Here is a 15,501-nt window from a genome sequence, read left to right as displayed (position 1 = left end):
GTTTCAAACACCAAAGGGTGCCATCAAGAAAAGCTCACGTCAAGGCTTCAAAATAGGACTTCATGGTAGCAACTGTATGTTTACACTATGTCTTAGTGACCATTTTATATGTGAAGGCAGCTAAAAATCACAGTGCAACCACTGTCTTTAACTTGCCAATTACTACTACTGTCGATTACTACTAAAATGGTATTCAGTACAGCTTTAGTTGCTTTAGTGGAATGTTGTTTGAACATGCCAACATCTCATATTCCCCATATTCTGTTTCTAAGACGTTCCCAAAACTCTGTAACACACTGTAAATCCCTCATCTGCACAGGATAGTATCTGGTTCCCTATAATCGATACTTGAAATGATTACAAATGACCAATATTTGGTGGTATACATGAAGTATGATGCAAATATGGTTATTTGGAGCCAAAATGAGAATTCAAATATTTTAACAACAAAAAAATAAGAAGGCTAAAACTGATGTGAAGTGACATGGGTGGAGTTCAGCCTCAGAATTCATGTGCAGGGCTAAGGTGCGTCTCTTTTTCAAAGTGGGATGTGACAAGCAAAACTCATGTATGCCATTTAAAATATATGAAGGTCAACTCCATGCAGTCATGCTACTGGATATGGTGTATCCATTAGGCATACATTTTCAGCCTTGCTGTTTGCCAAGTATGTTGCAAAGATGCACAAGTTTTGTGCATCTTTGCAAAAAGGATAAGAGTTGTGAGACATAATGAGTTCCTTGTAGAACTGCTTAATAATTCTAACACTTGCCTTTTGACAAGAAAGACACTATGAAGGGCAACTGCACTTTAGCAATTAAGATTACTGCAGTGCTTTCACACTGTTCATCTTTGGGACCTCCATACTGAACACAGATGCAAGCCAGGATTTTGGAAACATTACTATAATGTGGGAAAATCCTCTAAAAGTATGAGCGAGAGGCTTAAACAGTCCTCTTAAAGTTACAGTTTAAGGAGTTTCCAAGAGGCAGGAGTTTTCTTGTATAAGCTGGATCTCACCTGCTGTGTCTGTGCAGTGTTCAGGGTCCCCTGCCTGGACGTGAGCTCAGCAGGAATGGGTAGGCTCCACGCCTCCTCAATACTAGGAAGCATTTTACTCTTACTCTGCAGACTACCTGGTTGTAGGTTACACAACTGAGCCTAGGAGAAATTGTGTAAGACACAAACTTTAGTGCTAAACTTGCGTTAGACCCAAAAAAAAAAAAAAAAAAAAAAAAAAAAAAAGCACAGGAAAAGTTACTGCTCATGTACGAGCTGTAATCAAAAAAGTTCAGTAAAGTGGCCCATTAAAAAACAAACAAAAAAACACACTTGGTTTAAATTTGGCTGGTCTTTGCTTCAAAAGTCATCTTTTTTGTGCATATCTAAATGGTTTGGTAGCTATTTTTAAGCCACTGAAAGTCCCATTTTGACCACTTGCATTTGCGAGTAGGCCAGGTGGCGACGCTGGTGGTGACTTGTTTTCTCTGGGGCCAAAAAAGTCACTGTGTCTGCGCACAGCCTGTTCAGCCTTACGGGCCTCAGGTGTTACAGCAGAGCTCCACACTGACAGTCTGACTCTGGGGGGGGACAAACTCACAGTGCACAACTTACTGAATGTCAAAAAAACCCCACAAGCCCAATTCTGGTCAAACCACTCCTGATCTTTTGGCATATTGTGGATTTTTAACTGAAAACTGAAGCTGATCCAGCTCTCATAACCAGAGCTTTAAAAATCGAGGTTTGCCGTCTTTGTTTGAAGATTGTAGTAAACTCGCAGGTGCACAAGGGCAAGATGGGACTTCCAGAAAGCAATGTTACAGTAGCAGCCATGCTGAAAGCATTCTGGATCCATATAAGAAGATGAACTTAAAGGGAAGATTAAAATCAGATATAGTTTTTAATGGGACAATTCCCATATTTTAACCATTTACTAAAATGCTCAATGCCATGAAGGTATGTTTTACAATAATGTGAGAAAAAAACAACAAAAAAAACACCAATATGAATTATTATTCATATTTGTTATCAGAAATCAAAATGACAAACACATACAGCCTGCAATTCAAAAACCTGATTGCTTTGGCAATGCTTGGCATTTAACACATCACTTTAATACACACACACACGCACACACGCACGAACACCAAAATACTTCACAACATCTAAAAGTGCTTTGGGTTTATGGGTATGTAAATGCCAGCCCAACCTGCAGCAGCTTGATGCGCTGTGTGAGTGCAGCAGTGTTGAGGCAGGCCTTGCTGCGTGTAGCATTGATGTAGCACTTGATAGCATCATGCAGCTGTCCGCAGGATTCGTAGAGAGTGCCCAGATCCATCCAGGCAGCCGCGTGGCTGTGGTCCAGTTGAACAGCACAGATGTAGGCCTGCAGTGCATCCATAGGCTGGTTCTGCTGCTGGTAAAGCACCCTGGAGGCAGAGGCAACAAGAGGAAATTATTCTCTTGCCATTTTCCAGGATTTAGGTCCTTATCCTCTTACAAATCTCAATTCCTAAGGGATGTAACCTGTTCTTCATCATTCTAACAATAGATCATTTCACACTCTCCTATCCAGCTTCTCTGTCTGTCCTCTGTCACACTGCAGCTGCTGTTTCCCAACAAGGCCTTCGGAGAGCCTCTGAGGACGCGACTACAAACCCAAGCCTAAAGATCCTCGTTTTGGCCTTAATCATGTCTCTCAGCATAACAACATATGACATGTTCTGTTCTTACCCTATAGAGCACCAGGTGTCAGCACTGGCCTCCGATTTATCAATGGACTGACGGTAAGAGATGAAGGCATCCTGCACCTTCCCAATACTGGAGTAGCACCTTGAGGAGAGGAGACACAAAGAGAGGGGAGGGAAAAAAAAGACAAAAGAACAGTTAAACAACTATGAATGACTGTTCCTGTTCTGATTTCTGTTGGACGGTAGCTGAAGAGGGCTTCAGCACTAAGCTCATTTGACTTATGCAATCACATTTAATTGGAAATGTATAACAATGGGACCTGATTTTTCATCTGAGGTAGGCAAAGATCCGACCTGTATGATCAGAGTTAGGCAATGATTTTATTGGAATTAAAGTTAGGGAAAAAAAATCGGGACCTGCAGAAGCCATCCAAATAGAGCAAAAATCTGATTTGTGTGACTTTGACTTAGGTGATTTTTACCATATAGAGAAAACGGAAGTCATCATAACACTGAATCAGTGTGAGCCCTGAGCTTGTTTCTCTGAAACTCATTTTTGCTAGCTTGTGGGTTGGCTGGGTTTGGCCTCACTAAGTATTGGCCGGCACACACAGTAAACAGGAAGCTTTGATTTCACATGGAGAGTGGCTGCAGAGCCGCGGTGTCGAGCGCCGGAGAGTGTCGGCTTGCCTCGGTTGGTTCGCCTCGCTGAGGTCCCCGGTGCTGCTAAATATAAATGGTAAATGGACTAGTTCTTATATAGCGCTTTTCTACTCTAGCTGAGCACTCAAGCTTTATGCAGGTCAACCAACCTAGTCTGTTAGACACGCACGGGGACCAGTGAAGCTTGTGGGTTTAATTTTAGCAGTGACGTATCACGTTACTGAGACGTATGTAACGGCGAGAAGCTGCCCATTTTTCAAAATAAAACATTGTTCAGACTCAGATAATAAGTAAAACAGAAATAATGTAAGTTATTTATTCTTTAAGTCCGGCCCGGTTCCGGTCCGTGGCCCGGCAGTTGGGGACCTCTGCTCTAGAATTTACTGATCTGTTGACACTCACACTAATCAGGTAAACTGTCTTAACGATCCTCGTTTGCCCATAAATAAACTTAAGAACTGAAGCCATTTGCTACTTGCAGGATAACGGGCTGATTCTCATATCTCTTTTCTACTCTGAACACTATAAGCCACATTCACCCACTGACACACATTCATACGTTGTCCATACATTTAAGCACTTTCTAACTACCGTGCGCGCACTGTCACTCCAATGGCTCCATCAAGAGCAATCTGAGGTTCAGTATCTTTCAGCTTCCAACTGCTCTACCTCCTATAATGAAGGATATGCTAAGCAGGCTTGGAAGTAGGGCTGCAACGATTCCTTGACGTAATCGATGATGTCGACTACAAAAATTTGTCGACGTGTAATTTCATCGTCAAAGCGTCGTACTTTCAAACCCATTCATCTATTCTGTTCCACTTATCGTCTGATTTTGGAATTGCAATACACTAAAGGAAGATATGGGGGCAGTACTGCCTCCATTGTCTGCCAATAACAACAATACCAATGAAGAAGAACATAACCTGAACAACATAATGATGGTGGAACAGAGATGAGGGTGGAGAAAATGAAAGAAAATGGAGATGGACTGTCAAAGGTGTGGGAGCATTTGACAGATAACAGAAATAAAGCTGAATGCAGAGCAGAGCTTTCCTTCCAGGGCAGCATCGCTGCAGCGCTGAGCGTTTAAAACGCCGGCACCCTGGAGCTGTGACATCAGCTTAGTGCGTCGCTGATACCTGTTAATGTTTGTACAGTAATGTTTCTGTTAGTTTACCTGTCGGAAACGAGCTCTCATGGATGATGTTTGCTAAGCACCGCCATTTCAGTGATGTTAGCTAACGAGTGAAGGACAACAGGAACAGCTACACTGGCTACTATTTTTTTCTCGCATTAATATCTGTGTTCATTCTGAATAGAAAACCTCTGTATGAACTGAATCATCTGTAAACTTTCCAGGTGATTTAATTTGAAGCCTTATTTGAACTTTTGGACAGAGGCCATTTTTATTCATTTGCACATTATATTTTCATTTAAAAATAAAAATTGCATTCACTTTAATATGCATTGTTTATTTCATATTTATTGTGATGGTTAAAAATACATTAGATTAGTTTCAAACTTGTATTTTTATGGGTCATTATTTTAATTCTGAGAAGAAACGACAAGGTGATGCGTTATGTGCACCTAACACACACAGTTCATGCAGGCAACTTGCTAAACAAGCAGCAAACTCCACCCTCTTGTTCAAATATGGTCAATTCAGGCTCCACGAGGCCAACGCGGCGGTCATCAAAACATTAACGTTCAGGCTTCAAAATGCAACATCAAGAAACTAGTGGGGGATGACTTTTTAGAGTGGAGTGATATAACAGCAATGAACTGTAAAATGTTGACTATTTGGCTGCAAGTTTCAACTTCTTTTCCTGAACTGACTCTAAGCGAACCCTCTTTCATTCAGTGGACTGCACAGTATTCACTACTCTGATCAGAGAAAGGCCCATTTAAGCGGGTCACCAGGCAAGGTTCATTCTTGTGCATCAACATGTTGACTCTCAATGCAGAGTGCTTGGTTTAAAAGGGATATTATACCAATAATAATATTCACAGATGCAATTTTTTTGTTTCTTTTTGTTTTTACCCTTGAGGACAGCATGAACCCTTCAACCCCAACAGCAGCACAGAAACAAGATTGTAGTGACAAACATTATCTTGCATTTTAACATAATGAAGCAGTAGATAGATTTTTAGATAGCTAAAAAGTATATGGAGGCAAGATGGAGTCAGTACAATAAGCTTCTAATCAGGACTCATAAAACATCAAGACAAGGAAATGAACATCTTACCTGCCAAGAAAGTACCAGGACTGGCCAGAGTTTGGGTCTGCCTCTAAAGACTTCTGCAGACACTGGATGGCATAGCTGTCCTTGGTGCCTTTATCCCCCAACTGCTCCACGGTGTGATGCATCCAGCCTGAGGAGAGCAAAGCAAAAAGAACAGCCTTCAAGATTCAGCTGTAACAAACCAGCTGCCTTTGTTTTCTGCACCAAACGTGGTGACTACATACAAACGCAGAATCAGAGCAGTGTGAAGCACAAACCTGAATCCACATACAAAATGTGTAACATTTGTCTGATGTCAAATGGACAAAAAAAACAAATAGCTTATTCCTACCAAAGCACTTTAACCAAAGGGTAACAGTGTGTGTGTGTGTGTGTGTGTGGGTGGGGGTGGGGGGGGTCCTCCCCGCTTTCCACCTTCATGTGTGGCAACACCCACCCCTCCACCCCCAAATCCACACAAGCAGTAATGGGCAATTTCAAGCAGAGTGGCTCAGGAAGACAACAGCAAGCAGTAAGAGACCTCCTGTATCCCTTCTCCTGTACACCTGTGACAAGGTCCACAGGTCACCATGACAACCCAGCAGGCTAGGATTTTAAAACTGGGTAAATGAGTGCGTGTGTGTTTTGGGGGGTGGGGGGGGTGGGGTGTTGTATTTAAGTCTCTTGATGTTTAGAGAAAAACAGGTGCTACGAAGCCTTTACCCTGTAATTTGAAAAGAGGTAAAGCTTTACTAACAAATCCAGCACTGCCATCTTTCCTCTTTCTCCATGAACATTTCCAATATGAAAGCTGACTTAACTTTGACAGCACCTACTGCACGTATAGAGGTTCAATCCAATTCAATTTATATATCGCCAAATCACAACAAACAGTCGCCTCAAGGCGCTTTATATTGTAAGGTAAAGACCCTACAATAATTACACCGAAAACCTAACAAAACGACCCCCTATGAGCAGCACTTTGAGACAGTGGCTCTATATGCATGCTTGATATTTGAATAAACATGATCCAGTTTGTTCCAACAGCCAGCCTCAAAAGCTGGGGATCGGACTGCCAGGGCCTCCACCCTTGACTGGCATCCAGTCTGAGGCCATGGTTCTCAAACGGAAGACGGTGGAGTGCCCACTCCAGATCAGGGATGAGGTACTGCCTCAAGTGAAGGAGTTTAAGGTATAACATTTATCTCTGGGTTTTGCTCACGAGTGAGGGCAGCAGGAGATTGACAGACAGATTGGGCTGCATCTACAGTAATGTGGACGTCGTACCGGTCCGTTATGATGAAGAGAGAGCTGAGTGTAAAAGCAAAGCTGTCAATTTACCGGTCGATCTATGCCCCTCACCAATGGTCACGAGCCTTCGGTAACGACTGAAAGAATGAGACCGCTGGCACAAACTGCAGAAATGAATTTGCAATGAAGGGTGGCTGCCCTCTCCCTTAGAGATAGGGTGAGGAGTTCACTCATTCAGGAGGGGATCAGAGTAGAGCGGTTACTCCTCCACATCGAAAGGAGCCAGCTGAGGTGGTTCGAGCATCTGAGATGTGCCAGGATCTCACTGGCACATCTCTGGGCTGGCCTGGGAACACCTTAGTGTGCCACTCAATAAGCTGGAGGTGGTGGCTGGGGAGAGGGACTGGTGGTGGTGGCTGGGGAGAGGGACATCTGGGCTTCTCTGCTGCTAGTCTGATGTCCCTGTGACCCAGCCCTGGATGAGTGGAAGAAAATCCAGGGATGGATGCACGATTGAGTGTACTTTCTCCCCTAGTCAGGCACTGCACATGTTGAAAGAAATACTGACTTCAGAATCCACCACTGTGATGTGAAACCCATCATGGGTGAGCCCAGGAGCTCAAGAGCTATGCTAACGTTATCATCCAGTAGAAGGTAGACAATGATAATCACCACCTTTAGCGCTCTTGGAATAATAAGAGATCATCATTAAACAGACAGAAACTCTAGGTCAGTGTGGCCTGCTAGCTGCTCTTCTGCATGCCCTGATTGGGTTACTGTTGTCTTCCTATCAGCTTGAAACATTCTGGCCATTCTCCTCTGACCTCTGCCATCAACACAATCTTTTTGCCCAGAGAACTGCTGCTCACTGGATATTTTCTGTTTAAACCCTAAAGACGGCTGTGTGGGAAAATCCTGGTAGACCACAACACACATTGGTGCCGGACGCACCTACAACTATGCTGTGTTCAACATACTTAGAATCACCTTTATATTCTGATGCCCGGTTTGAACTTCAACAAGTCAACATGACCCTGTCTGCATGCCGAAATGCAATGAGCTGCTGTCACGTGATTCGCTGATTAAACATTTGCACTGACGTGCAGCTGAACGTGTGTACTGAAGTGGCAAGTGTACAGAAATGCATATAATATTTATAAACATAACTGAGCCATCATCACAGTATATGTAGTCCTTTTAAAAAAAAGAAAAAAAAGAAATGTATGCATTTCTGGTCAATGCTGACCGCTGACACCAAAACCAGAATTATCATAACTAGATAAACATACACTTATCACAGCTGTGAAAAATACACCTATGATAGCATTTTCTGGTCGCAGGCGATTTTTCTTTGGTGCTGACTAAGACGTCATCTGCAGGAACACCCAAAAACCAAATAGCTGAAAAAATCTTTCTAACAATCTTAATCTGAATATCTAATTATAGGATGATTCCACGATTTAATATCTTTCCTGCTAACTGCCTCCAACCCAAATATTCAGCACAATCAGATTCCTAGAGAGCAATTTAGATGCATTTTTCTTCAATCAACTTCACTGTAAAAAAAAAAAAAAAAGTGTGAAACTCTGCACTGATTTGAGTATGACCACTGAGAGAAAATGTCTCTTTCTTGTATCCTAAAATTTGAATATAGCACGTTTACTTTTCCAAGTTTACTCTAAATGCTCAAAAATGAAATGAAACAGCATTACTTTGGGATGTTTAACAACAGTTTGGGTTGTTTACAGCATGCGTGGGGCATATCTAGCTCTAGGTAGGGGAAGGGGGCAGAAGAAGAAAGTTCTGCTGCAACACAAGCCCCAACTTGCACTTAGAAAGCAGAAGAGTTTATGGAAAGTTGGTGTAAATATCTCAAAAAAAATAAGCAGTATTACCCCACAAGATAAATCAAGTCATCATTTATTCAATGTTGATTTGTAAGTGTGTAGCAAGAACCGATACCACACAGCACCATATTTATTAGTCTAAGCTAATTTGCAATGCCCGTCTCTAGATAGGTTTATAATCTCACCCAAAACAGTGTAAATAATGCACGACGACTTCACTGCATACAAAGTAGTTTGAGACCTACATGAGCAAAGGACACTCACCAAGTTGTTGCAGTGTGGTCGCTTTCACCTGTGCAGGAAGATTTTCAGTCTGCAACAGACTTTCATACGCTTCCTTCGCTGCTCTGTATTTCTTCTGCACGAGAGAACCGGAGGACGAGGACAAGCAAGGGAAAGAAAGAGAGACAGGAGAGCCAGTGTTTTATGGTTCCATCTGGTCAGACAAAGAGTCTAAAGACTTCCTCACACTCAGACGTCCACCCAGACGTGCATACACACACACAAACACACAAACATGCTCACGGGGGAGGGTCAGTGTGGAAGAGAACAGGCTAGGCACAACAAGTCTGGCCTGTTTGTGTGTGTGTGTGTCTGCACTTAAATATATGTGTGCTTTAACAGCAAGCTTTGCTTTGTGTTTGGGGGAAACCTGAGCTGCCTGCTCTGAGGTGAACCAACGGTTTGTTTTAACTTGGTGACCTTACTGACCTTGTGTCTAGACCAACAGGTAGAGATATGTCTGAACATGCACAGAATCTTCTCCTATCAGGTCTAAAACAACCTTTTGAAAGCCAACCTGCCCCCCCCCCCCCCTTCTTTGCAGACCTTGCACATACACCCACTCTAGTTCTGGACTCTTCCTGTCTGCACACAGTAAAGACACCTCTGGGCAAACGTTGACGCTTGGGGCACATAAATGAGGGAGGCCCTACATTGTTCCTTCCTGCACGGACTAATGATTGTCATCGGAGTTTAAGACAAATACAACCAAACACCCGAACAGCTGTTTGACTGCCACGATGCATCGAGAACACGATTTGGCAAAACAAAAACATTAAAATCATTTGGGGTCATTCAGCTTCAGGTATTACTTGATATTACACTGTTTTGCAGTTAAACAAAGGGTCACATTTTCCATTAGGTCTTGACCAAGTTGTTTCAACAAGATAAAATAATGGAGCCTGGCACATTTTCATACAGTTACACTCAGGACTGCACTAAAGCGTGCTCTCACTAAGATGAAGGAGAAGCTACATGGAAACAGACATTTTTTAAATGTGTTTATACGGAGCTTAAGACCTAGACTACACAAGTGGTCCAGTACAAAGTAGGGGTGTATTAGTAGTTATATATGCCCTACAATTACAGTGTGGTTAATGCACCCCAGTTGGCTGGGCCCTCAGTGCTGACAGCAGGAGAATGGAAGGATTACTTTGTAACGTTCATTTTATTTAGGTTTTTTTTTATTATTAATGTTGCTCTTGTCACAATGGACTTTTTAAAATTGAATTATTTTATACTTTACGTGATTTATATTTGCACCAGGGCCACCACCCCCAGTAGGTGTAGCTCTGCTGTTCCATCTGTGGCATACAGGGTTATAGCAGGTACATAGCGCCATATTAATAAAGTGCAACATTAAACTGTGGCAGCTGTTTGCAGCCAGTGCAGAAATGCTGCAGTGGTACTCACTGTTCTCAATCGTGCTATTTTAGTACTTTAAAGGAACTTGCTCGTTTTAATTGTGTTAGCTTATGTGTATTGTTTTACAATATTTATAGAGTTTTAAGACCGCAACTTCCAGGGTGGCTCTCCTGGACTGAAATCTGATACACAAACAAAGTTTTGATTGGCCTGAACGGATTGCTTACCTGGATCTCATACAAATGAGCGATGTGGAACTGAACTGTGGAGGGAGAGAAAGCAGAGAAAAGGGAAAAAGTCAGTTTACTTGTGGGGGGGGAGCGGACACATTAAGACAGATAATGGATCCACGGAGCTCAGTGGGTACAGATTGCTAACACTACAGAGCGCAGATGGGAGGGGGAGCAGGACACTTTCCCCCAGAGTGTGCGTGTAATCTGAAATCACAGTGTGTGTCTGCAGTGCGCTCCAAAGCACTTCCAGCTCGCTCGCTCTCCTTGTGCTGTCTCCTAGGCAACCCCGGTCTTGGGCAGAGTCAGCAGGGAAACGGCAGCGGCGAGGAAAACCGCTCTGTAGAAATATTCCTATGCCCTTTCAATATGTGCTACATCCCACAAGCAAGGCAGTGCATCACAGCTAATGCTGCATTACTTTATAGTGTATAACGGTTTGGCTGGGATAATTACAGCAACGCTACTTACTTTCAGCTTTGGACAAAGTGCAGAGTTTGGAGTCGATCAAAGCCAGCTGAAAATGCTGCAGAGAGGGAAAAATATTTCAGTGTGAATACAAATCCATAAACGTGATCAAAGGGCTGTACACTTGTGTTGCTAGTATGAAGAAAGATATACGTGATTAAAAACACACTTAAGCTCATTCTTTCTGTGAGCACAGAGCACTGGATTGATGCTTTTAAGGAAATCAGGGAGAAATTTTTATTTACCTCCATTCAATTCTATTCTGTTCTATTTATATAGCTCCAAATCACCACATCAGTCGCCTCGAGGCTACAATAATACAGTCTAATCTGCATTACCAAAATCCCCAACATTCGTAACAAACTATCAATGAACTCTTACGACTGGATCGAGAGGGGACAGTGATAGCCGGAGACGCTAAGCCACAAATCTCACCCCTCCTTTCTCCTATCCAACTTGTCCTCAAAATGAGACGCTGATATCCAGTGACGGGCTATTAATGGCATCCAGTTCCATCATCTGAACTGTTTCTGAATAAGGCAGATGTCTGCAGAGACCAAGGCGTGGCAAAGCACCAGGAAATGCTTTCTATCTGGGGGTCACTGAACTGATTGGCCCAAGTCACATAGCTACAGAGATAGGGCTCTGAGGTTTCTCTCCTGGCCTACTCTGACTCCCTTTGGTGCTCCCATAAAAGCCCCAGGGGTTGCTGACATGTTGCTGTCATTTTAAAGTTCAGGGTAACTTACAGAGCAGAACCTCAGTGCATAAAACTGGAAGAGGTGTCCTGTCTATAGGTGGCTTCAAGGTGATAGTTCCCACTGCAGTCACTGGGCTGCTGCACTGTGACCCTGTGCTGCTTTCTGCATTTAAAGAGGCACCACTAGAATCTGGGTCAGTAAAACCTCATAGCTCTTGAGCATGAGAAAATCCACACACAGATTACACACACACACACACACACACCCCTATGGAACAGACTGCACTGCTGCTGTACTCTGCTGATCAACTGTAGTGGATTTCTTGCTGTAACCTTAAAGGAAATTACCAGTATCAGCCATCCATGCTGGAGCAAAAGATAGCTGTAACGCACACATAAAGGAGGCGCCTGCTGCCTCGCAGCGACAGCAGCCACACAGACGGCCAATGTCAACCAGATAAAAATCAAGAGTTGGATCTTTCTTTGCATGCCTGGGCCACCGGAGCTCCACAAACACTTACACATGCGTGTACGAACACACACACACGCGCACAGAGGACCCTGCTTAGGATAAACTCCCCTTTAAATAGTGCTACAAGCCACTAAGCATCAGACACGCTCATTATATCCACATGCTTTAATGTCAGAGTCAAAGACACAGGCACACATAAATGCGTTACCTAGATCGCTTTCACATCACACTCCTCCTGGAACCCCACAGCATCCTCCTGTAGATCTCCCCCTCAGCCTCTTCTATCCTTTCCCTCCTTTCCTTTCACACTTGCTCTACCACCAGGCAGATAATGCAGCAGGATTGTCAGCTTGGCATTCCACCTCCCTCCCCATGTCTCGCTTTCCTCACTCTGTCTCTTTGCAATCTTTCTTTTTCTCTCTCTCCCTCTCTCACTCCCCCTCCTTCCCCCTCTTCTATCCTGGTGTCACTGATTACTATTCAGCAGACGGCTGCAGTGGAGAGTGCAGAGAGATGACACACAATACCTCAAAGCTGGAATAGGCAGGGAAACACCACCTCTACCTACCCCCCCCCCCCCCCCCCCCCCCCCACACACACACACACACACCTTCCCCCCTAATCTCACCTCTCTTTCTCAGGTCGAAGCTCCCCAGACGCAGCCAGCTCACCACCTCAATATGCAGCACGCTCACGCCTAATAATTTCCTCTTCTCTCATTAACTAAATTAGCAGATACTAACGGAATGAAATCATCTATGTTTGATGTGGAATATAATATAAGTTTGGTGCAGTTACATGCAGAGGCTGGCTCCAATTTACATAGGAAACTCTAGGCATCTTAATCACTTGATGCATCTGACCCTTGAAACACGCATCCTTCATAAAAGTCCATTTCCATATTCCCTTCCTCCCCACGCTCATCAACCACAGAAAACCATTTCCTTTCTCATTTCTCTTTCTTACCTTTATTCAATCTCAGCTCCTCTGAGTGAGAGACCGCTCCTCCCTTTAGATAAGTGGAGCAGTCCTGTGTGCGTGCGTGTGTGTGTTGGCAGCATGCCAGAACTAACAGGGAGGGGTGGCCTCCAAGACAGAGTGAAGACGTGCAACGCGTGCAGCCTACTTAGCTCAACAAATGCTGCACTGCTAAAAGCATGCTGTGTATAAAGTACAGTTAATTAAACTTTAGGAAACAGTTATTTCACCATTAACCAACACAGAATATCTGCTTAATAATCTTTAATTTTGCTGTGGGTGCACTTTGTTTCCTGCACAGTTCATAGTTTCCTTCACAGTTTCACATATATAAGACTGTCAGTATTGTTCTGGAAACACAATTCTCCCTGATGGATGAGCAAATATTGACACCGCTTCCTCTTCTGTCGTTTTATCTGTTTGTCTGATGTGAGAGTGAAATGAGTCGACAATTCTCTGATGTCACACAGCTTATGTGTCTTTTGTTTGGGGAAGAAATCTGTTTAAATGTGTATGCTGCAGCTTCACAGACCAACTGATTTTCATTCATAAACCCCGGGACCTGACAGCTCAGATGGGTTTCAGTAGGCTTTCTACCCATGTTCAAACTAGGTTACCTAAGAAGGTCAGGCATTACTGCTGGTAAAGTAGCAACAACACTAACTCACCACCTCTACCATTTTCTTTCTGGCTCCTCCATCGTTCTCCACCTGCCTGCGTGTACATGACATCAGAGGAGAGGAGGAGCCCCTGTGCTGCTGCAGACTGAGATGGCAATGTTGTGTACATGAGTTTGTGTAGTGCTGAAGATCACACTTTGCCCAAAAGATTCAGCGGTGTATGAACTTCATATTCCGGGAGTATGAAAGTCTCATTGGGGAAGAAAAAAGACCCTCCCTGTCAGAGGCATCGTTGCTTTGCTCAGCGATGCTAGTGTAGAGTTTCTAAGTATTCCTCTGCTGTTTTCTGACTATCAGGGCATCAAATCCTGCTGCACAGAGATGCTCGTCTGATGCACCTATTGCATCAATGCTTAAATTATGCAGACTCACTCCTAACTTGTTGAATTTTAACCAATCTTTTCCTAAACCTAGCCAATTAGTTTGGGTGCCTAAACCTAATCAATAAACACATGAAAGCAAAGCTTAACCATGAGCGACACAAACTGCTGTCTACACATTTACACTCTTAATTTTCTGCATCGACGGCCCATCTGATTGCTTACATGTTCTTTACATCAGGTATCATAAACAATTTTGCGACAGCCACCCGAATAATACTTACAGATTGAATAACTGTTTACAAAGTTTCATAAACAAATCACTTTAAATGCAATCCACTGTGATGGCACTGTAATAAATATTACATTTGAATATATAATATCCAGTTTGCTTGTCTAAACTGTTTAAACAGGGCTCTGCGAGGCTCGATGGCATGCCTGTGCATACTCCCGCATATTAAAAACTCCTGTGACAGAATATCTGCAGCAGGACAAAGCTCAGGATCAGATAGCAGTCAATCCCCAAAGGGATTACAGCCTGTCAGACAAGCTAAAAGTCAGAATGGCTTTTGTTACTGTCTGGACATCTACGACTCACAGGTGTTAGAAGATTACAGACAAACAGGACAGATGATCCACCGGCCTTTGTTGCTCTAGAAGACTAGGGAAGTCAGGTTTATTTAAACAGTTACAAGGCTCCTATCTGTGTGCACATCAGGGTTCATGAAACTTTGTTCATGGCACAAAATGAATCCATTGTTGCAGCATTCTTACCAGGAAAGATAACTCTGCTAATGACTCCTGTCAAAAAGAAAAAAACATTTTTATTCTAGCTACACTTTGTCTGCCATCAGCAGCTTATGAGCTGTGGCTGCACAATATTTAGATGTGCAAGTAACAAAGTAAGACTGTATAATATATTTCATAACCGCCCACATTAGCAAATGTTACCATGACCCTCCAATATTAGCTGGTATTATTAATGTGCCCCTGCACATGTTGTTATGACAATGTTGCAAAGATCGTTTGCATGCTTCCCTACAGCTTTATCTCTGACTCCATTTCTAAAATCACATCAGACCACAGCCAACTTTTTTCCCCATTAAAGCTTTTCTTTTATTTTTTTGGTACCACAAAAAAAAAAAAAAAAAAAAGCAAAATAAAACTTAAGTGTGCATGCCTTGCAATAAATAAGGTGCTCCACTGCAAATATTTCAAGTGTTTTTGACAAATAAAGATATTTAAGATATTATAATTGAAATGAGTAACTGTACTATTAAAATGTGTCCATATTGGAGCAACTGCCAGAGAGAAATTATTCAAGAAAAGA

The 15,501-nt window shown here is 43.0% G+C and overlaps 1 protein-coding gene across 3 annotated transcripts in view; it reads right to left on the bottom strand.

Annotated features, from left to right (window-relative positions):
• kdm6a (lysine (K)-specific demethylase 6A) overlaps positions 1 to 15,501 on the bottom strand; it is a 48,702-nt gene that overhangs the window by 12,297 nt on the left and 20,904 nt on the right. For all 3 annotated transcript variants that reach the window (XM_030757630.1, XM_030757633.1, XM_030757631.1), the window contains 7 exons: positions 11,025 to 11,079; positions 10,551 to 10,585; positions 8,941 to 9,034; positions 5,603 to 5,729; positions 2,734 to 2,832; positions 2,210 to 2,429; positions 1,021 to 1,161 (listed from right to left, as the gene is read on the bottom strand). In XM_030757630.1, coding sequence (XP_030613490.1) covers positions 1,021 to 1,161; positions 2,210 to 2,429; positions 2,734 to 2,832; positions 5,603 to 5,729; positions 8,941 to 9,034; positions 10,551 to 10,585; positions 11,025 to 11,079 — 771 coding nt within the window. The remainder of the gene's footprint in view (positions 1 to 1,020; positions 1,162 to 2,209; positions 2,430 to 2,733; positions 2,833 to 5,602; positions 5,730 to 8,940; positions 9,035 to 10,550; positions 10,586 to 11,024; positions 11,080 to 15,501) is intronic.

This window comes from Archocentrus centrarchus, chromosome 21 (genome assembly GCF_007364275.1).
Source record: "Archocentrus centrarchus isolate MPI-CPG fArcCen1 chromosome 21, fArcCen1, whole genome shotgun sequence".
Classification (NCBI taxonomy): domain Eukaryota; kingdom Metazoa; phylum Chordata; class Actinopteri; order Cichliformes; family Cichlidae; genus Archocentrus; species Archocentrus centrarchus.
This window is presented reverse-complemented; position numbering and strand designations above follow the sequence as displayed.